Below are 20,110 nucleotides of genomic sequence, written 5' to 3'. Positions count from 1 at the left end.
TGCTCTCATTTGAACAAAGGATCCCATGACGGGTAATTTCCCGGTGCTGCCCAGAGAGGTCAGGCTACACAGCCAGCTGGATGCTTCAGTAGGAAGCTGCAGGCTTTGTGGTCTGGTCTGGCCAACCTGGGCTCAAATCCGCCCGGGCCCCGGCCCTGAGCCTCAGCTTCCTAGGAGGCAGAATGGCCACTTTAGAAGGCAGGCATGATTCTAGGAGAGCTGTGGCCCCACCTTGCCCGCGGTTTTCCCCATTTTCAGGGAAATGGGCATCTTTGGGGGACGGAGGGTGCCCACGGTGAGTTCCCAGCAAATTCCAAATGGCTTTTCGGATCTCGGCTATACCTGTCAGGTGCAGTCCGTGCCCATCCATGAAATTTCAGGATTCCACGAGTGTTTAATTTTTTTTTTTCCTCATTTTCCTCTCTAGCTGAGCGCATAGGTGACCAGCCTACACCTGGTAAATACCAGGTCGAAGCTAAGCGTTGCTGGCTTTGGTCACCTGCACCTCCCTCTGTGTCTCTAGAACTTAACCGTCGTCGCCGTGAACTTGTCACTAGTGTGCACAGTCCCCTCCCTGCTCCACTCCCCGCCCAGATAGAAGAGAGGAGCAAAGTGCAACCCGGATAGGCCACCTCGAAGCTGATGGGAAACACCATCACGTGGCGGCTACGAGCATTTTCACGCAGCGGCTAATGTAGGCAAAATTGCCCTTCGTGCACGGACAGCCGCTCAGGGGGCGTCCAAGTAATAAGGAGGCTGTAGGCTGCTTGGATATCCAGTCTGTTGTTGTCGTCCAAGTCGGGACCCAGTGAGCTTTAAGATGGGGTTGCTCCAGCGGTAACGGGTTAGTTAACCCCCTACAGCACATTTCCACCCCCCTCCCTCCCCACAAATGGCCCTTGGTCCCCAGGCTAGTCCCACCACGGGGTCTGGGTCTCTACCGAGAGGAACCTCACACCTGCTGGCTTTGCTGACCTGCAGCTCCTTCACACCCCAGCAGATCACATGGTGTTGTAAAGTGGTGGGGACCAATCACAACAGGCAGCGTCTGCCAGGAGGGGCTGTGATAATTTGTATATTTATTCCACTGTGATTGAACGCAGGCTCAGTAGTAGAGAGCCTGCGTTTAAACCCTGGCTCTCCTGCTTCGCTTCCTAGCTGTTTGGCCTCAGGCAAGTTACTTAACCTCTCTGGGCTTTGGGTTTTTTTTTCCCCCCATCCAAACATGGGAATGCTAATACTACCTACCTCGTGAGGCAATTGGGACAAATTACACTGTCAATTTGCGTCATTGTGACAAATACGTCAAGCGCCTAGGACAGTGCCTGGCATGAAGAAGCACCTGATAAATGTTAGCCATTGTTAGGCTTATACGACAGGCACTGTGCTTGGCCCAGGAGGTGCGACAGAGGCCAAAAGAGGCCTGGGTTTCTTCTGGAGCTTTCCAGAGACAGAGAGATGTATCAAGTCACCACATGTGCGTTGGGGAGGGGCACAGTGTTGTGAGATCACAGAGTGGGGCCGGCGGTCAGGAAAGGCTTTTTCTGAGGAAATGGCACATGAACTGGGTCTGAATTGTGAGTAGGAGTTACTCAGGTGATGAGCAGCAAGGAATGCTCCAGGCAGAAGGAACTGTACGTGCAAAGGTCCTGTGTCAGGAGGAAACATGAGAGGAACTAGAAGAAGGTGCTGGAACAAGGCGGCATGTGGATGAGATGAACTGGAGAGGAAGAGGGGGGGCAAGGCATTGGCTACCATGTCAGGGATTTGAGTCTTTATTCTAAAAGCAATGGGGAGCCATTGAATCCTGCACAGGCAGAGAGTTGTTCTTGAACTTGGAGCAAGGATTTTCCATTGAGGACTGGGGGCCTGAGACCTGTAGCCGCTCTGAAGTTTTAAGATGGAGAGACTCAGGGAGTCAGAGACGAGGCGATTGGGCTCTGCCTACATCTGCAGCCCAATAAACATGCTCTTGAGGGGCGCCTGGGTGGCTCAGTCGGTTAAGCGTTCGACTTCAGCTCAGGTCACGATCTCGCGGTCCGTGAGTTCGAGCCCTGCGTCGGGCTCTGGGCTGACAGCTCGGAGCCTGGAGCCTGTTTCCGATTCTATGTCTCCCTCTCTCTCTGCCCCTCCCCCGTTCATGCTCTGTCTCTCTCTGTCCCAAAAATTAATAAACGTTGAAAAAAAAATTTTTTTTAATAAAATAAAATAAACATGCTCTTGGACTTTCACTGATTCCTTGCATTGTTTTGCACTAAGCATTCACGCCTCCATTTTCCAGATGAGACCGTTTTTCAGAGGGCTCAAGCGAATTGCCTAAAGCCACGCAGCAAGCTTAAAGGACCCGATTCTCATTCTCAGACCTGTGCTCTCCACCTGGCTATATTCAGTGACCCTGGATTGTGGCTTTTGGCCCGGCCACGGATCTGGAGGCCCCCAGAAGGCAAGGATAGCATCTGTCTTAGGTGCGGCTCATTCCAGTGCCTGGCACTTGTCAGGGCTCAATAAATGTGCCCTGCGCCGAGAAAGCCAGCTGCCTAGTCTTGAGGGGGACCCGTGTTTCATTCTGTCCATCCGTGGGGACCTGGTGGGTCACTTCTTATTCCAGTTTGGTTCTCCCCATAGCCAGTGTCTCTTTGTTTCTCTCGGTCAGGGATCAGCCGGTGGGACAAATCTGGCTCTCCACCTGATTTTGCAAAGAAAATTTTACAGCCACGCCCATTCATTACATACGGACCAGCTCTTTCCCTGTTTACCACCACAGAGTTGAATATTTGAGACAGAGCCACAAAACTGAAAAGATTTCGCCTCTGGCCCTTTACAGAAAAAGCCCCTTGCTCCTGTTGTAGGGAAAGGAGTTGCCCTCTATGATGTCTGAGTGGGTTTCTAACCCCTTCTGGAGAATCCTTCAGAGTCAGGCTGAGGAGCATAAGAGGAAGTGACTTGACTGGCCCATTGCTGCAGCCAAGGGGCCTTAGGAAACCACGGTTGGAAGCCTCGAGAAACACAGGGCTGGGGCGTGGGAAGGGCCGTCCCCAGAATACCCCAGAAGGGTGGAGACAGACCAAGGCAGCAACTGTCTAGTCATTCTGAAATCTAGGGTGTCTATGAAGTCCTTGCCTTGCTTAAAATCTCGGTTTCTTGATAACAAGGTCAACGTGTAGATTGTTATGTATATTTTTCTGTTTAAAAATATAGGGAAGGAAGGTTTATGGGCAAGAGGAGAGCCACCCATCGCTGGGCCGGTCAGAGATGAGCCCTGCATTTCTTTCCGTGCCTCCGCTGAGCACCCACCCTCTGCTGCGACTCTGCTCTTTATACACCTTCACCCCTGCTTTTCCACTAACGAGGCGCAAGCGCTTTGCACAGCGTGACGTTAACACCTGCCTCACGCTTCATCAGGGGACAGGCTTCCGTGAGTTTGGGACTGGTCTGCCTTTTCCCACCGTTTCTCTCACCTTAAGTATAATTGCTCCCGTCTTGGAAGGCATTTTGGGGGAGTGTTTTTCGGGGCCCCACTTGCAGGAGTGGAAACCCGCTCACTGTGAATGCTTGGATCTCGCAGGTGTTAGGTGCCATGAGTTGTGGCTTTATGGGCTCCGCACAGACCGCGCGAGCCGGAGCGCTCTTAGCAATGTCGGTTCCTCTGCGAGGTCCGCTCAGCTGGGCGAGTCTTCCCTTGAAAGGGTTTGCCGGCCCCCCTTTTATTCCCTTTTTACACAGAGCGCTTCAGCCAGCACGATCACAGGCCAGGCGCCGAGACAGAGGGCTGGGCTTTCTTCCGGCTGCCCGGACCTGGGTCTGCCGCCGACGCTGTGTGACCTGGAGCGAGGCACGGCCTCGCTTTGAGCCTCAGTTTCCCCACCTCCAAAGACGGCTCTGGGCAGTACGTGAGCCGATACGATGCGCAGCGTCTGGCCTGTGGCAGAGGCCAAGGAACATGGTAAACGTTTGTACTGCTCGGCTTTGCAGGTGAGGCAGCCGAGGCTCGAGAGAGGCGATTTGCCCAAGGTCACACAGGTCATACGAGGCCAGTTATCCGCCCCGCTCCCCAGCCTTGCGAGTTGTCCCCTGTAGGGCCCTGCTCCCAGATGGTTTGCAAAGCTCACAGATGGCATAAAGGACCAGGTAGTTTCCTTTTCCCCAGGCTGTGCCCGACCCTCCAGAGAAGCAGCGTGAGGCTCCATCCGGGAGGGGGAGGAAGGGATACATCTGGGGGGTGTGGGGGTCTGCATCTGCGCCCCCCCCCCGACCCTGCCCCCTCGGCCGGTGCTTCCACCCCAGCGCCGCGGGTGGGGGTAACAGCCTCTGATAGCCCATTCAGAGTTTAGCAAACGGCCGGCTCTCCTGGCCCCCTGGCCTGGAAGGGGCCAGGGACATAACCAGTTTTAAGCCTGAAAGTTCTGCATCCCCAGAACCCTGTCGGTCTCCGGCAGACCAGGAAGGGAGACCGCCCTCCCCTTGTCCTCTGCGTCTCCAGGACCTCACTGCTGGTGTCAGAACTGTGGATCTGGTAACGGATTCTGGTTCAGGATGAGCTGGTCTGAGGGGTGGGGACCCAAGGCTGTTCCCAGAGGAGGGGCTGTCCTGTCTCTGACATGCTTGTGAACGCGGGCTAAAACATTGATCTGGAACTCCTATAACCTGAGAGTGGCCTCCAGCCCCGACGTGGGTCTGTTTCGAGCTTCTCAGTCCCTGTTCCTGAGGGCTGGCTACTTCCAAACCTGCTGGGGAAGGGTGGGAAGTTCTAACATTCTTACCTCCCCTTTTGGGGCCTCAGTTTCCCTGTCTCTGCAGACTGGGGGAGTTTTTGGTCCCTTCCAGGATGGAGGCCCCAGTGGTGAATACCCACTGGGTTTCCAGTTTCCATTAAAAAAATTTTTTTTAATGTTTATTTATTTTTGAGAGAGAGAGAGAGAGAGAGAGAGAGGAAGACACAGAATGCGAAGCAGGCTCCAGGCTCCGAGCCGTCAGCCCTGAGCCTGACACGGGGCTCGAACCCATGAACCGTGAGATCATGACCTGAGCCGAAGTTGGACGCCCAACTCGCTGAGCCCCCCAGGCGCCCCCGGTTTCCATTTTAAAACTGCCTGTGTGTAAGGTAGGGTAAGAACCCCTGTCCGCATATGTCCTGCATCCCACCTATACAAAGCCACAGGCCAGACCCCGGGAGATGATGCTTTCCTTCACTCCCTTGAGAGTTCTGTGCTCTCTTAGGTCTCCTGGCCATTGGCCACGCTGTGCTCTCTGCCTGGGATGCCCACCCAGCCCACCCCTACTTCTCATCCCTGCACCACTTCTTGGAAGACTCCCCTGACAGCCCCTCCCTTGGCCAGGGTGGTTTAGGGGCCCCTCCCTCGCTCACCGCAGGGTGACAATACTGTGTGTAATGGTCTGTTTACTGGTTCACCTGCTGGCTTCCCCACCAGACGAAGAGTTTCTGGAGCCAGAGCCCAGAACTGCTTGCTTTTGGACCTCTGAGCATGCAGCCTTGGTGTGCCAGACATGGCCAAATGAGCGAGTCCGGATGGAGAAATAAAATAAGCATGTCTTGCCCTGATGGACTTTGCCATCTAGCTCCTCAGAGAAGTTACCGATTGGAGCTAAAAGGACCACCTGTGCATCTAGAGATGACTCTGGAAGGAATGACTGCATCGTATTTGCAAACCTCAGGAAGGTGTGCATTCTGTGGTTTCTCCCACCCCGGCTCCCTTCTTGGACAGGAGTCTAGAACCATCCTTATTTGCGTCTGGTCACTGCCTTCCCTCCAGGGCAGGGTCGCCCCACCCCTACTCTCCATCACCGTGGGGTCGCACTGGGGCCTCCTCAACCAGCCCTCCCCAGAAATCTTCTAGATGCTTCTTGGCGTTTTCATACCTACCAGAACCCCAGAGTGCTCCCGGGCTCAGCAGGTCCCAGTCTGTCACCACCCACCCAGTCTCAATCAACATTGTCACCAAAACTGTCACAAACAAGGGGGTGTGGGCCGTCACGTGGCCCTGTCTGAGTAACCACATTCTCGCTTCCTTCTTTCACACAGGCCGTTGAAGGTTGGCAGGGTCTGGGACCACAGCCCCGGGTGCCACAGCCGTGCCCTGGCAGTGTGGGCTCGGTCCCTGTCACTGAGGCAGAGAAGCGGCTTCTCCCCGGCTCACGAGGCAGCTGTCCCATGCTCTGCTGAGCAGGGTAAGTGCCTGCTCACAAAACCATAGGGAGTGGCTGGGGGGAGCTGTGGGACCGGCGGGCCTGGCCTGCCTGACAGCCGAGGGCAGTCCCGGGGCAGGACCTGAGCTCCGAACCAGAGCCTGGGCTCGGGGTGAGGGGAGAGGGAGGGGCTCAGGATCGAGGTCCTGGCCTTATTCCACAGTCTCTTCCAGATCCTCAACTTCTATCCTAACCTTCCCGTCGGGACTGCCAGCAGCTACTGGCTCAGAGACGGTGAGGTTTCTTAATAGAAAAAGTCCGAAAAATCAGGAGCATTTCTCTAAGAATCATGCTACCCCTCCTTTCATACAAGGCATGGGGAGGTGAAGGGATTTGCTCAGAGCAGAGCTGGGGTTAGGGCTGGGTGATTCCAGAAAGGGGGAGCAGGTGCAGGGCCTGTCTGGAAGCTTCTGAGGCTCTGGGCCCACAAAAATATTGTCTCCAAAGCTGCATTCTTTTTTTGTTTTTCCCTCACTTTATTTATTTATTTATGTTTATTTATTTATTTGAGAGAGAGAGTGCAATCAGGGGAGGGGCAGAGATTGAGAATCCCAAGCAGGCTCCGCATTGTCAACGCGGAGCCCCACGCAGGGTTCAGACTCACGAACCATGAGATCATGACCTGAGCCGAAATCAAGAGTCGGGGACTTAACCAACTGAGCCATCCGGGCGCCCCTCCAAAACTGCGTTCTTTCCACTTTCACTTGTTATGACGTTCAAAAAATTGTTGAAAAAAAATATGAAAAAAAATACGAAAAAGTATGAAAATATTAGAATTAGGACACTAATATTGCTAGCAAAAGAGAAAGTAATCATCAGAATTTGAATACTCTTAGGTATTTGTATTTGGGGTGCTTTAGGGGCATAAAGGTGAGTGGTGGGGGGGTAGTACCTAAAGCTATGGCCCCCGACACACACACATACACACACACATACACACACACATACACACACACACACACACACCATAGACAATGATCTAGGGCTCCAGGCGCCGGGAGTTCTCCTCCTTCCCTCCTGGACCCTCTCGTTTTCCTCCTCTCCCATCTCTGACTTCGAGTCCCCCGAGAGCAGGCCTCTCACTGGGCCAGGGGCTCAGGAGGCGACCCCCCCCAGGCCCAGACGCGTTGGTGGCTTCCTTTGGGGCTTGCCTGGCCACACCCAAAATGGTCTATGCCTTCCTCACCAGGCTAGGCCAGCAGCCAAGGGAGATTGAAACCCGGATAGCGGAAGGGACCAGGCTGTTGGGCTGAGCGCCTCTGGGGAAGCTCGGCCAGCCTGGAGCAGGGGCTTCGGAGGGCCCGGGGAATCGTCCAAGCATGCTGCGCCCCCTTTGTGCAGATGGGAAACCCTCAGAGGGGACAAGCGGCTGCCCACGGTGGCCTGGCTGGGAGGTGGCCGGGCTTGGACGTACCGCGGCCCCGTCTGGCTGCAGGACCCTCGCGGAGCCCCCCGCGACCCCGGCCCTGGCTTCTCAGTCTCCTTTGCTGACCTTGAGCAAGAAGATGGTGGGGGTGGGGCGGGGCACGAGACTCAGGCGAGAAGGAGACAGCATGGCTGGAGCGCGTCTGTGCGTCTGTCTGTGTGCTTGTCCATCTGGCTGTCGACACAGGTCTTCAGCCAGCCATCGGTTGTTAAACTAAAACCAGGGGTAGGTCTCTTTGAATTCACGTGTGTAAAACAGTTTACCTCCTCTGGACCAGGCTAGCCAATTCAGGGTCCGAAAGGGGAAAGTTAGGTTTTTTGGTAGGTGGGCAAAACCCCAAAGTCTTCACCGTCACTGTGGCTCGTGTTCCTGCAAAGGCTACGGAACAGTAAACAGGTGTATCTGTGGTATTAAAATGCATGGGGGTGGGGCGCGCCTGGGGGGCCCAGTCGGTTGGGCATCTGACTCCTGATCTCAGCTCAGGTCTTGATCTCAGGGTCGCGAGTTCAGATGCACTTAAGGAAAAAAAAATTTAAGGGGAAGAAAGTCTGAAAGGGCTCCTTGCTGGGGGCGGGGGAGATGCTGAGAAAAGGTGGGGAAGTGCAGGCACCGTGCGGGAAGCCCGAGGGCACATGTCCTGTGCACCTGCCTGCTGGTGGCCTCTGTCCCATTCACGCACCACCCCTGCAGCGGGCCTTTAATGACCCCCAGGAGGCCAGGCCTGCGGTGCTGGGGACCCAGCGGAGACTGCCCTGCAAGAGCCTGTGATCTGGCGGAGGCAGTGGGGCAGCCACGGTGCCCGTGCCGATGGGCAGGTGTCACAGTGCCTGCTGAGCCCTGCGCATGTGGTGTGAACGGCGACATCTCTCCTGTCCCCTTGGAGTTTATGGGCCAGTGGGAATGGAGTTTTAGACAGTAAACATTTTATTTATTTTTTACTGTTTTATTTATTTATTTTTTAATTTTTTTTTCAACGTTTATTTATTTTTGGGACAGAGAGAGACAGAGCTTGAACGGGGGAGTGGCAGAGAGAGAGGGAGACAGAATCGGAAACAGGCTCCAGGCTCCGAGCCATCAGCCCAGAGCCTGACGCGGGGCTCGAACTCCTGGACCGCGAGATGGTGACCTGGCTGAAGTCGGACGCTTAACCGACTGCGCCACCCAGGCGCCCCTTTACTGTTTTATTTTTAATTTTTCTTAATGTTTATTTATTTTTGAGAGCGAGAGAGCGAGAGCATGAGCGGGGGAGGAGCAGAGAGCTTGGGAGACACAGAATCCGAAGCAGGCTCCAGGCTCCAAGCTGCCAGCACAGAGCCCGACGCGGGGCTCGAACCCACAAACAGCGAGATCATGACCTGAGCCGAAGTCGGAGACTTAATTGACTGAGCCACCCAGGTGCCCCTATTTATTTTTTAGAGAGAGAGAGAAAGAGAGAGAGAGCACGATGAGTAGGGGAGGGGCAGAGGGAGAGAGTGAAAGAATGTTAAACAGGCTCCAAGCCCAGCGTGGAGCCCGACGTGGGGCTCTTGATCTCGCGACCATGAGATCATGAGCTGAAATCAAGAGTCAGATGCTTAACCGACTGAGCCACCCAGGAGCCTCAAGTAAGCAAACATTTTATTTTATTTTATTTTATTTTTTTATTTTTTTTTTTAATTTTTTTTTTTAACGTTTATTTATTTTTGAGACAGAGAAAGAGCATGAACGGGGGAGGGGCAGAGAGAGAGGGAGACACAGAATCAGAAGCAGGCTCCAGGCTCCGAGCCATCAGCCCAGACCCCGATGCGGGGCTCGAACTCACGGACCGCGAGATCGTGACCCGAGCTGAAGTCAGACGCTTAACCGACTGAGCCACCCAGGTGCCCCTAAGCAAACATTTTAAATGGTTTAAACAATGGGAATGACTATGCCTGAGCAGTCCAGGATGGCTTCTTGGAGAAGGTGCCATTTGCTCAACTCTGGAGAATAGATGGGATTATTAATCCCTCACATGGGATTAATAGAGGAGGTTGTAGGGCCTGAGTGAGCTAGTAATTCACGAATAGCTCTCAAACCAGTGCCTGGAACCTTGTCTACACTTGACACGTGTGCTTTGCAAACCAGGCATGGGCCAGGGCTTGCTGTGGAGACAGTTTTCTAGGCCCCCCCCCCCGTCCCAGCCCTCTCCGCCAAGATCAGAGGTAGGTCTGTCAAAGCAACGCCTTTGGGGATATTTGGGGGAGATGGCCCTAAATGCAGAATGACAAGGACAACAGCTGGCCACTGTTGAGCCCTTAATGGGTGCTAAACCCTCAGCCTGAGCCAGCTCACTTCAACCCACAACCACCCCGCTCCGTGCTGTCATTGTCTGTCATTGTCTTCGTATTCCAGATGACGAGCCTGTGGCTCAGAGAGGTGAGTTCGGTTGCCCAAGGTCACGCAGCTTGGAAGTGCCAGTGCCGGGACTGGATCTGGTTGGACTGGATCAGATCCTGATCGGATCTGATCCTGAGCTGGGCCAGGCCAGTCTGGGCCGGGGCCTATCCTGTCCGCCAGCCCTGAGAAATGCCCTGAGGTCTGAGGGGGAGGGCACCTGGGCCTCGGTTTGACCTACTCGTTGATCTGGAGCCTTCCCTTCTCTTGGTGGCTGTTTGACCCACACCCGGAGATGCTCAGTCTTTCACATCTTGAGGTTCCAAACTCTTGAGTGCTGGGATTCCCGGGATCCAAGATTCTGAATGCAAAGTCCCAAGCTTCTTACGGCGCCCTGGCGTCTTCCCCACGCCTGGAGCAGGGTGTGGGCCCCCCGCCAGCAGCCTGCCCCTCCACAGCCTGGGTGGGGCTCGGGCAGAGCACCCTGGTTTTAGGGTGAAAGACAGGAAGCGGGCCGTATCTGACCTACTCTGTTAGGCAAGCAGGAAGAGTGTGACAAGGGTGTGACAAGTCTGCCCCTCTCTCAGAGCCCCCCTCCTGTGGCGAGTGACCGTTTTCCTGCCTCCGGGGGGAGAAAGGTGGAAGGTGGGGGCTTCACCGCTCTGAGGAATGGACTTCACTCTCCTGAGCCTTGCTGTCCTAATCTGTGTAATGGGATTCGCAAAGGCCAGTGCCAGGGTGGAGGGGAGTAGGGTGATGAAATGGTCCAGCCGCAGTGGGGCCTCCTGGAAAACCATCGTCCTTATATCACCATGCATTTAACTTCAAGTAAAGTTAGTATCCCCCCTGCCAGACACAGCGCTCCTCTCCTCGCTACCTGCACGGCCCCCTCGGAGTCACAGGACCCCCAGGAGCCGGGATTTTTTTTTTCCCTGTCGAATGGGCTGACGCCTGCCCAGCCACAGCCTGGCTCGCGGCTGTGATGTCCATGGTCCCTGTCCCTTGAGGTCTGTGGGATGGCAGGCGGCAGGCTGGGGTGACCGGCCACCCCACCTTGCCTGGGGCCGAGGCCACAGGATGAGGGATAAGGGGATGATCTTTAGCACTAACATCAGGAATCCTGGACGAGGATGTTGGCCCTAATTAGACCTGGGCTGGGAGATGGGAGCTTTCCCGGTGTGCTCTGTCTCATCTCAACACACAGGGAGGCCTCTGCTCTCACGGTGGACCCGAAGCCTCCCTCACTGCCCATGGCGGAGGTGGGGAGGCCGCCGTATCCGTACCTTCCCTGACTCTGAGATTTGTTTCCTCTGCCCCTCCGGGCACAGCCCCCAAGAGGCTCTCCCAGTAAAACACTCCCTGCTGGATGCCAGCTTCAGGGACCTTCCCTGCAGCACGCTTATTAGATTCTCAGGACCATTCTTTGAAGCAAGGTCGCCCGTTTTACAGATTAGGACACTGAGGCTCAGAGAGGGTGGTGACACGGCTGCTGAGCGGTCTCTCCTCCACCCCAAGTTGCCTCTGCATGTAGGGGAGGTGGGGATGGGCGCAGGGAGAGGGCAGGGGAGGGCGAGAGCCCCCTCCACGCCCTCCTCCACCCTCCACTCAGGAACAGCGGGTGGGGCTTTTTTTTTTTTTTTTTTTTTTTTTTGTTCCTAGCCTCTCTGCTTCCAGGAAGTGGCTGAGAGCTCTGCCTTCCAGGAACCGAGAGCTGCCCGAGTGGGGGGTGAAGGGTACAAGTCTTTGTAATTTTGAAACACTATCCAAGCTGGTGGCTTCTTCCTAAAGTCCACCTCCCCTGCCCCGCCCCAGGAAAGCAGGGCCAAGATCAGGCCCTGTCCTGTACCCCCAAGCAGGAGCTCCACCCTTGTGCAAAGAAACTGCCTCCTGAAGAGGGAGACAAAGAATGTGTGTGTGTGTGTGTGTGTGTGTGTGTGTGTGTGTAGGGGGGGATCCGTTTAGTAAGCACCTACTTGATGGGGTTTTGGAATGATGGGAGTCTGGAACTGACAGCCAAGAAAGGTTTCTTGAAGACATCTTTGGTGCAAAAAGGTGATTTTGATAAGGCTCGGGGCTAGGACCCGGGGGCAGGAAGAGCTGCCCTGGGGCTGTAAGCTCTGGAGTTGGGGGAGGTGAAGACAAAAGGGAAGCCTCCAGAAGGACTTTGATGTGCTAAAGAGGGCTCCCAAGATACCTGAGGCCTTGCGGTTGTCAAGCTAAGGTGGTTTTCCCTCTAGTGAGGCATTAACAATAGGACGGCAGGGGGTTCCTGGAGAAACGGTTCCGTTCTGTTTTGCCTCAAGTATTCGTCAATGGGCTGCAGGTTATAAATACACTTAATCTTACCCGCCATTCTTACCTTTGTTCCCCACATCGCCGTGGAGGGGAGGGTGATGTTGGGGCTCCAGGAAACTGAGTCTAGAGGTTTCTGGAGATTAGGCTATTGATAGATTGCCTTTTTCTTGTAAATTACCAAGACATTTGTAAACGGAGAGAGAGAGACTCAGGTCCTGCAAGACTGTGATCTCTAGCAGCTAACCATTTGTTATCTTTCCTTTCCTTTGTTCTTGGGCAGCCAGGGGTGCCCGAGGACTATCGCACACATCCCGCCTAGGGAGGGGGGTGTGTGCTAGCTTGTGCTTGGCCCTCAACTTGCCTTATGGCCCCTCATCCATTCTCTTGTTGTATTCCTTTAACAGCTCAATGAGATAGACGTGGTTTCTTATCCCCATGTCGCAGATGAGAAAACTGAGGCTCAGCAATTCAAGGTCCTACAGCTTCTATGGGACAGAACTGAGACCGGAACATCTTTTTCTCTCCCCCCCACCCCATAGCCTGTTCTCTCGATGCTGTGCCCTGCATAGCCCTCGGGACATACGGGGCTGACCTTTCTGGGTGAGATGGCCTTCAAGGTCTCCTTATTCTTAGTCTGCCCTCCTTCCCTCAGCTGGGTCCCCAACCCCGGCCATAGATACAACAAGCTAAGGTCTCTTCCAAGCCTTTGGTCCTTCTGCCCCCTCAGCTAGGTCAGCTTTCTCCACAAAGCCTTCCCGGATCTTCACTGGGTTCCAGTCTGATCTCTGGCAGCTGTGTGCCTTTGGGCAAGTTGCTTTACCTCTCTGAGGTAGAGCTTCATCTCTCCACGGTAAAATGAAGATAATTGTGAGTGATGAGGTTTTGGAGTGATGGTGGGGTTCGGAGCTGACGGCCAAGAAAGAATTCTTGAAGACGTCTTTGGTGCAAAAAAAAGTGATTTTCTTAAAGCACGGGGACGGGACCCGTGGGCAGGAAGAGCTGCACCGGGGTTGTGAAGGGTTACTGGCTTATGCTATGGAGTGGGGGGAGGTAAAGTCAAGATGAAGTTTCTCTCTTTTTAAAATTTATTTACTCTTCCTTTATTTTTGAGAGAGAGACAGAGTCCGAGCAGCGGAGGGGCAGAGAGAGAGGGAAACACACAGTCCAGGCTTCGAGCTGTCAGCACAGAGCCCAATGCGGGGCTCGAACTCACAAGCTGTGAGATCGTGACCTGAGCTGAAGTTGGATGTTCAACCGACTGAGCCGCCCAGGGGCCCCTAAGATCACCTTTTTCTTGTAATTTACTCAGATATTTGTCAACTGACGGACACTCATGTCCTGCATGACTGTGACCTGTATCAGCTAGCCGTTTGTCTTCTGTCCTTTCCTTTGACCTTGGGCAGGAAGCAGTACCTGAGGACTATCCCACCTGGGGCTGGGGTGTGTGTCGTGTGTGTACAGGTGCACGCGCGTATGTGCGTGCGTGCGCGTGCACTAGCTTGTACTTTGCCCTCAGCTTGAGGGCCTGATGTGTCTGGTGCAAATATCATGAAGTTTGGTTTGAGAAATTATTTTATTTTAGTTTTGAACTTTTTTTAGCGTTTAGTTTTGGGATAGAGCGAGAGCGGGGGACGGGCAGAGAAAGAGAGAAGGAGACAGAGGACCTAGAGTGGGCTCTACGCTGACAGCACAGAGCCCCACATGGGGCTCGAACCCACGAACTGTGAGATCATGACCTGAGCTGAAGTCGGACGCTTAACCGACCGAGCCACCCAGGCGCCCTGGTTTAAGAAATTATTTTAAGACACGATTTTTTTAATTTATTTTTTTAAATGTCAGTACTTTTTTTTTTTTAATGTTTGTTTATTTTGAGAGACAGAGAGAGAGCCCATGTGTGCTCTGGGAAGGGGCAGAGAGAGAGAGAGAGAGAGAGAATCCTAAGCAGGCTCTGTGCTGTCAGCACCGAGCCCGATGTGAAGCTCCATCCCACAAACCATGAGATCGTGACCTGAGCCAAAGTCAGGAGTCAGACTTTTATTTTTATTTTTTATTTTTATTTTTTTAACATTTATTTATTTTTGAGACAGAGAGAGAGCATGAACGGGGGGAGGGCCAGAGAGAGAGGGAGACACAGAATCTGAAGCAGGCTCCCGGCTCTGAGCTGTCAGCACAGAGCCTGATGCGGGGCTCGAACTCACGGACCGTGAGATGGTGACCTGAGCGAAGTCGGACGCTCAACCGACTGAGCCACCCAGGTGCCCCAGGAGTCAGACTTTTAATCAACTGAGCCACCCAGGCACCTGAAGGACTTTTTTTTTCTTTAAGTTTATTTATTTTGAGAGACAGAGAGCGTGAGTGGAAGAGAGGCAGAGAGGGAGAGAGAGACTCCCAAGCTCAATCGGCTTAACCGATTGAGCCGCCCAGGTGCCCCCAGGCTGCCATTTTGGAAACCAACATGATTCTAACTAACAAGTGGAGGAGGTCAAGTGGAGCCTGGGAGCTGAGGGGCCTAGGAGTACGTTATAGTCACTCAAGGAATGATGAGCAACTGGTCTCTGCTCTAAATTATGTGAAGGACAAAGAAAAGTACTGGAACTGACCCAGGCTCTGACCCAGGCACAGTGCTTGGGATTGCACACTGCTGAAGGTATTGTATCCAAGGAAACCAGGAATACCTGAATCCTGGCCCAGGACACAGCTGTCACTAGCCACAGGATTCTCAAGTGCATGACTCCGAATCCCATAAACAACAGCCCGTGCCAGGGGAAGCGTAAGGGGAGAGAGAGCAATCAAGAAAGCAAGTTCAGGGGCGCCTGCGTGGCTCAGTTGGTTGAGCATCCGACTCTTGATTTCAGCTCAGGTCATGATCTCACGATTCCTGAGATCAAGCCCTGGGTTAGGCTCTGTGCTGACAGCATGGAGCCTGCTTGGGATATTCTGTCTGTCTGTCTCTCTCTCTCAGAAATAAACAAGCTTAAACTTTATATATATGGGTGTTCACAATGCTGGGAAGAAAGACCAATGAGACGGTCAAAAGCAGAGGCACTGCCCTTTTTGGCCACTGTTCAGGGGGCTGAAGGGTCAGAGCAGAATGGACCCCCAGGTAAGTGAAATGACTATCAGCTGCCTGAGGGCAGGACTGTTCCAAAAAGATGTGTTTTCTCCTGGCCCCAGATAGTACAGTTGATGGCTCTGGGCCCTTGAGGACTTACAGGATCGGCTTACTGACGGAGGCAAAGTAGCCGCTCTTTTCGGGAGCTTGTCATGGGAACCGAGTGCTAAGGGCTTTGTAGGGCCTGTTTCGTCCTCACTATAAGCCACGAGGTAGGTACTGTCCTCCCAAAATGTGGACGTGAGGACAGAAGCGAACCAGACCAAGCTGAGACACTGAGAAAGGAGGGGGACAAAACTGAGAATCTGAAGAACAGGCCTGGGCTATGTAGGGTGGGAGCCAAGACAAAGGAGAATGGAACAGAGGGACACAGAGAGACGTATCAGGAACCGCCTCCTCAAAAAAAAAAAAGGCCTCAAGGGTCCAAACAAGCAGCTTTATCCTGCACACCTGTGGTCTCCAAACTCTTCTGCTCACGAACCCCATCAGTAGACAATACGGATGCGTTGATCTATGAATTATGCACAGAAATAGAAATTACGAAGTGGATGACATAACTATATGACTGGAAGCTCTAATATTTCCTTTCTATACCCCGGTGGGCGGTCTTGCCCACAATTCTAAAGTTTTAATCAGAAAGGCAGGGAGTTAATTCGGTTACGTGTTGGACTTTGCCTCAGGGCGTGATCTCATGGTTTGTGAGTTCGAGCCCCACGTCGGGCTCCATGCTGACCGTGCGGAGGAGCCTGCCTGGGATTCTCGCTCCCTCCTCTCTCTCTCTGCCCCTCCCCCTCTCGCGCTTCCTCTCTCCCTCTCAAAATTAGTAAACCTAAAAAAAGGAGTCAATGTTGATAAATAACGATGGCTGCTATTTGCTGGGGGGCTACCGCGGACCAGGTAAATGCCGGGTTACGAGGACGCTAGGTGCCTGCCCCGGGTCAGACACCCTCCTAGCTGAGGCTGTCCGGGGTTGCAGTAGAGGGTGTTCGGCAGGCCCAGGGGTGAGCCTGTCCTGATGTCCCTCTGTCTGTGTCTGCCTCCAGGTGCCATGCCTCTGCAAGTCCTCCTGCTTCTGATTTTGCTGGGCTCTGACAGCAGCCTGCAGCTGCGGGAGACATGGGAGAATGGAACCATTGAGGCCCCGGACCCCCTGCTTGTGCAGGGCCAGAAACAAGTGGAGGAGGACCCAGAACAGGACATGTATGACTATATTGGCACGGACCCTCCAGAGACGCTTTTTACAAATAGCCCTGGGCCTGTGTCCCTGACCTGGACATTTCTGGCTAAGACGGCAACATTGGGGCAGAAGGATTCCGGAACTCCTGAACAAGCCACTCTGGTGATAGCCAGAGGGGACTCCGTTGGCCTGGACGCAACAGGGATGGCCATGGGGGATCTGAGCATGGAAGTGGCCACGCAGGGGGTTCCCGTCACGCTGGGCCCTCTGAGCAAAGAACAGGTCACTGCGTTACCTCCCATCACAGAGGCTTCATCCACAGAGGGGGCTCCATCCACAGAGCTGGCCACCATTGAGGCCCTGTCCACGGGGCCGGCAGCCACAGAGGCACAGACCACACATCCTGCGGCCACAGAGGCCCCGTCCACGGGTCCGGCAGCCACAGAGGCCCTGACCACACAACCTGCGGCCACAGAGGCCCTGTCCACGGGGCCGGCAGCCACAGAGGCACTGACCACACAACCTGCGGCCACAGAGGCCCTGTCCACAGGGCCGGCAGCCACAGAGGCCCTGACCACACAACCTGTGGCCACAGAGGCCCTGTCCACGGGGCCGGCAGCCACAGAGGCACTGACAACACAACCTGTGGCCACAGAGGCCCCGTCCACGGGGCCGGCAGCCACAGAGGCACAGACCACACAAACTGTGGCCACAGAGGCCCCATCCGCGGGACCAGAAGCCACGGATGCCCTGTCCACATCCACGGAGCCCACTGCCACAGAGGTCCTGTCCACAGATCCCGCCACCACAAAGGTCCCATCCACAGGTCCTGCGACCACAAGGAGCCTAACCATGGCCCTGCTTGTGCCCTCTGATCCTTACAACAGCACCACCGTGGCAGTAGGCAATTCATCTGATGGCTTCATCAAACAATGGAAAAATAATCAGAATCTTGCCCCCCAGAGCTCCGTGGCCCCCAGCCCCACAGAGGCTCTGGACCGCATCCCTGTGAAGCAGTGCCTGCTGGCCATCCTCGTCCTGGCCCTGGTGGCCACTATCTTCCTCGTGTGCACAGTGGTGCTGGCTGTCCGCCTCTCTCGCAAGAATCACATGTACCCTGTGCGCAATTATTCCCCCACTGAGATGGTCTGCATCTCGTCCCTGCTGCCTGAGGGGGGCGAAGCGCCCTCGGCCACGGCCAACGGGGACCTGCCCAATGCCAAGAGCCAGGGCCTAAAGGCAGGGCCGAGGGAGGGCCGAGATGGGGATGACCTCACCTTGCAGAGTTTCCTCCCTTAACCCCCACCCCTCACCCGCTCATCCATCTGAACAGGACCCTCGCCTCCCTGCTCCCTCCAAGGCCCGCCGGGCCACCACTGAGCACCCCGGCTCTGTTCCACGGGTCTGGGCTTCCTTGGGGCCCCTAGGGATGGGGACCTCTAGGACAGAGCCCCCAGGTGCCCCACAGGAAGCAGAGCAGCTGAACTCTTGCAGCCAAAGCAGGACTGTGGGCAAGCCACCGCATCCTCCCTCCTGCCTCCGGGGGGGGGGGGGGCCCGGGGAGATCCCTCCACCTCCCTGTCTCCCACCTGTGTGGGCTCCCTCTGAGGCCTTCCACGGCTGGAACCTCATCCCCAAGCACCCGGTGAAGCCCCCGCCCTCACGCCCATTTTCTTCTGGTTGCCATGGTCACCACATAGGAAAGGGGGCATTTGGGGGGCAGGAGTGCTGGATTCTGAAGGCCATGCCCTGCCCCTCTCCGACTTGGGGCAGCTTGGGTTTTCTTGGGCATCTCCCCAGGGAGCCCAGGGTGAGATCCTGGCCCAGGAGGGTGGGGCGGGCTTGGAGAGCCCAGGGCCATACCCTTCTTTGGGGCTGTGTGGGTCATTGTTCACTGAAATGTCCCACTCCCCAGCCTGCTGCCCGGGACAGCGCAGGTGCTCAATAAATATTCGATGAACTAACGGTGGCTGTTTCAGGGCGTCAGGGTGTCTCCTGCTGGGGCTTTGGTCCCTTGCTGTTCACCCCGGCCCCGGCCCGCTCCAGAAACACCCCCAACCCCCCGGTCTGTGCCTTAAGTTTTCAGTATTGTCTCTTGGACACTGGGGGCGTCTTGGTACATCCTTGGGCAGCCGGGAAGGTTTTAGGCCGTTGGGGGGATGGGGAAACTGGTCCCCGAATCCACTTTATTCAACTCCCCCCCATGACCCAGTTCTGGCATACAGAATTTGGTTCCCGCCCCAACTCTCAGACAAACGCGTCCTCTCAAGGTCAGTGCCATCCTCCCCAGAAACTCACCCTGACCTCTCCCGGGGAGGGGGGGGTGGCCTGTCTCCCATTTAACACCCGCTCCTCACAGGGCTGAGCACAGCTGCGGCCTCCAAGGTTTCGTACAAAATTTGGGGCCAGCAAACCTTTTTCTTCAATGGCCAGACCAAAAATATGTGGCGTTTTGCAGACCGCGCGGTCCCCGTTGCAACTCGTCAGTTCCATCCTTGGTCCTCGTAGATTGTGTGTGGTCATTGGCGATGTGTCACAAATGAATAGGGTTGGCTGCGTTCTAATAAAACTTTATTTACAAACAAAGCGGCAGGCTGGATTTGGCTCTGTGTTCGCTGACCCCTGATCTGAGCATCGGGTGAGCAGCTGGCCCGGTTTGCGTGGGACTTTGGTGAATGTAGCACCGGGAGCCCTATGTTGGGGGAAACTGCTCAGCCCCAGCAAATCAAGAAGTTGGCTGCCCTATTTAAGCAACACTCACCGTGGGCGTGCGTTACCACATTCGGACCCACGCTGACCCCGAGGGTCGGATCAGAAAGCCAAGGCTTCCACAGTGGCTTCAACAGTAGCTGAGCCCGGGGGCGCCTGGGGGAGCTTCGGTTAAACGTCGGACTTCGGATCTGGTCGTGATCTCACAGTTCGTGAGTTCGAGCCCCGCGTCGGGCTCTGTGCTGACAGCTCGGAGCCCGGAGCCTGCTTCCGATTCTGTGTCCCCCTCTCTCTCTGCCCCTCCTCTGCTTGTGCGCTCTCTCTCTCTCAAAAACAAAACAAAAACAAAAAACCCCCCAAACCAGTGGCTGAGCCAGGATTCAGACCTGGGTTCTTCTCTCTCTTGATGCTTTTTGATCAGAAGGGACTACTGCTTTGAGCACCTGTTCTACCTTCTGGGGGAGGACTACAACTCGTTTTGGCAGACTTTTTCTCTTCTAGAAAAATACCTCCGGCGGCTTCTTTGGGAGTGCCGGACCCTTCAGGGTGAGAGAGAGTTCAAAGACAGGGTGGAGTCTGGGGGGGTATTGGCTGAATCTGGAAAGGGGGTGGGAGAGACCAGGGACAGACAGGAGGGAAGGTGGCGGGCCAGGGGCAGTGGGGGCAGAGTTAGTGAGAAGTGGAGGGCTGTCTGCCCCGCCCCCTGACGCTCTAGAACAAGTGTGACACCCAAGGTGTTCCGGGCACTTTGGTGGGGGAGGGGTGCCCACCCTGGGCTGGGGCAGCTCACCCTGGAAAAGGCAGAATTGTGCGTTAGGGGAAGCGTGGGTTTACT

At 55.0% G+C, this 20,110-nt stretch overlaps 1 protein-coding gene across 2 annotated transcripts; it reads left to right on the top strand.

Annotated features, from left to right (window-relative positions):
* The first annotated feature begins 4,981 nt into the window (after window positions 1-4,981).
* On the top strand, window positions 4,982-19,152 carry SELPLG (selectin P ligand). 2 transcript variants are annotated; one of them, XM_045041711.1, is made up of 5 exons: window positions 4,982-5,101; window positions 5,430-5,677; window positions 6,041-6,186; window positions 16,433-16,953; window positions 17,014-19,152. In XM_045041711.1, exons 2-5 carry the CDS (start codon window positions 5,484-5,486, stop codon window positions 17,863-17,865), a joined length of 1,713 nt encoding a protein of 570 aa, XP_044897646.1. In that variant the 5' UTR covers window positions 4,982-5,101; window positions 5,430-5,483; the 3' UTR covers window positions 17,866-19,152. The 2 variants fall into 2 exon arrangements, with proteins under 2 accessions (XP_044897646.1, XP_006938721.5); XM_006938659.5 differs by having other exon boundaries at window positions 4,987-5,101; window positions 16,433-19,152.
* The last annotated feature ends 958 nt before the right edge of the window (window positions 19,153-20,110 follow it).

The sequence above is a fragment of the Felis catus genome, chromosome D3, assembly GCF_018350175.1.
Source record: "Felis catus isolate Fca126 chromosome D3, F.catus_Fca126_mat1.0, whole genome shotgun sequence".
NCBI lineage: Eukaryota > Metazoa > Chordata > Mammalia > Carnivora > Felidae > Felis > Felis catus.
This window is presented reverse-complemented; position numbering and strand designations above follow the sequence as displayed.

Excerpts from the sequence above, each read along its gene's own strand:
- SELPLG (XM_006938659.5), top strand. The coding sequence starts at position 5,484 with ATGCAGCCTTGGTGTGCCAGACATGGCCAAATGAGCGAGTCCGGATGG. Across the intron at positions 5,678-6,040 it reads TATTTGCAAACCTCAGGAAG|GCCGTTGAAGGTTGGCAGGG; the intron begins GTGTGCATTCTG and ends TCTTTCACACAG. Across the intron at positions 6,187-16,432 it reads CCCATGCTCTGCTGAGCAGG|GTGCCATGCCTCTGCAAGTC; the intron begins GTAAGTGCCTGC and ends GTCTGCCTCCAG.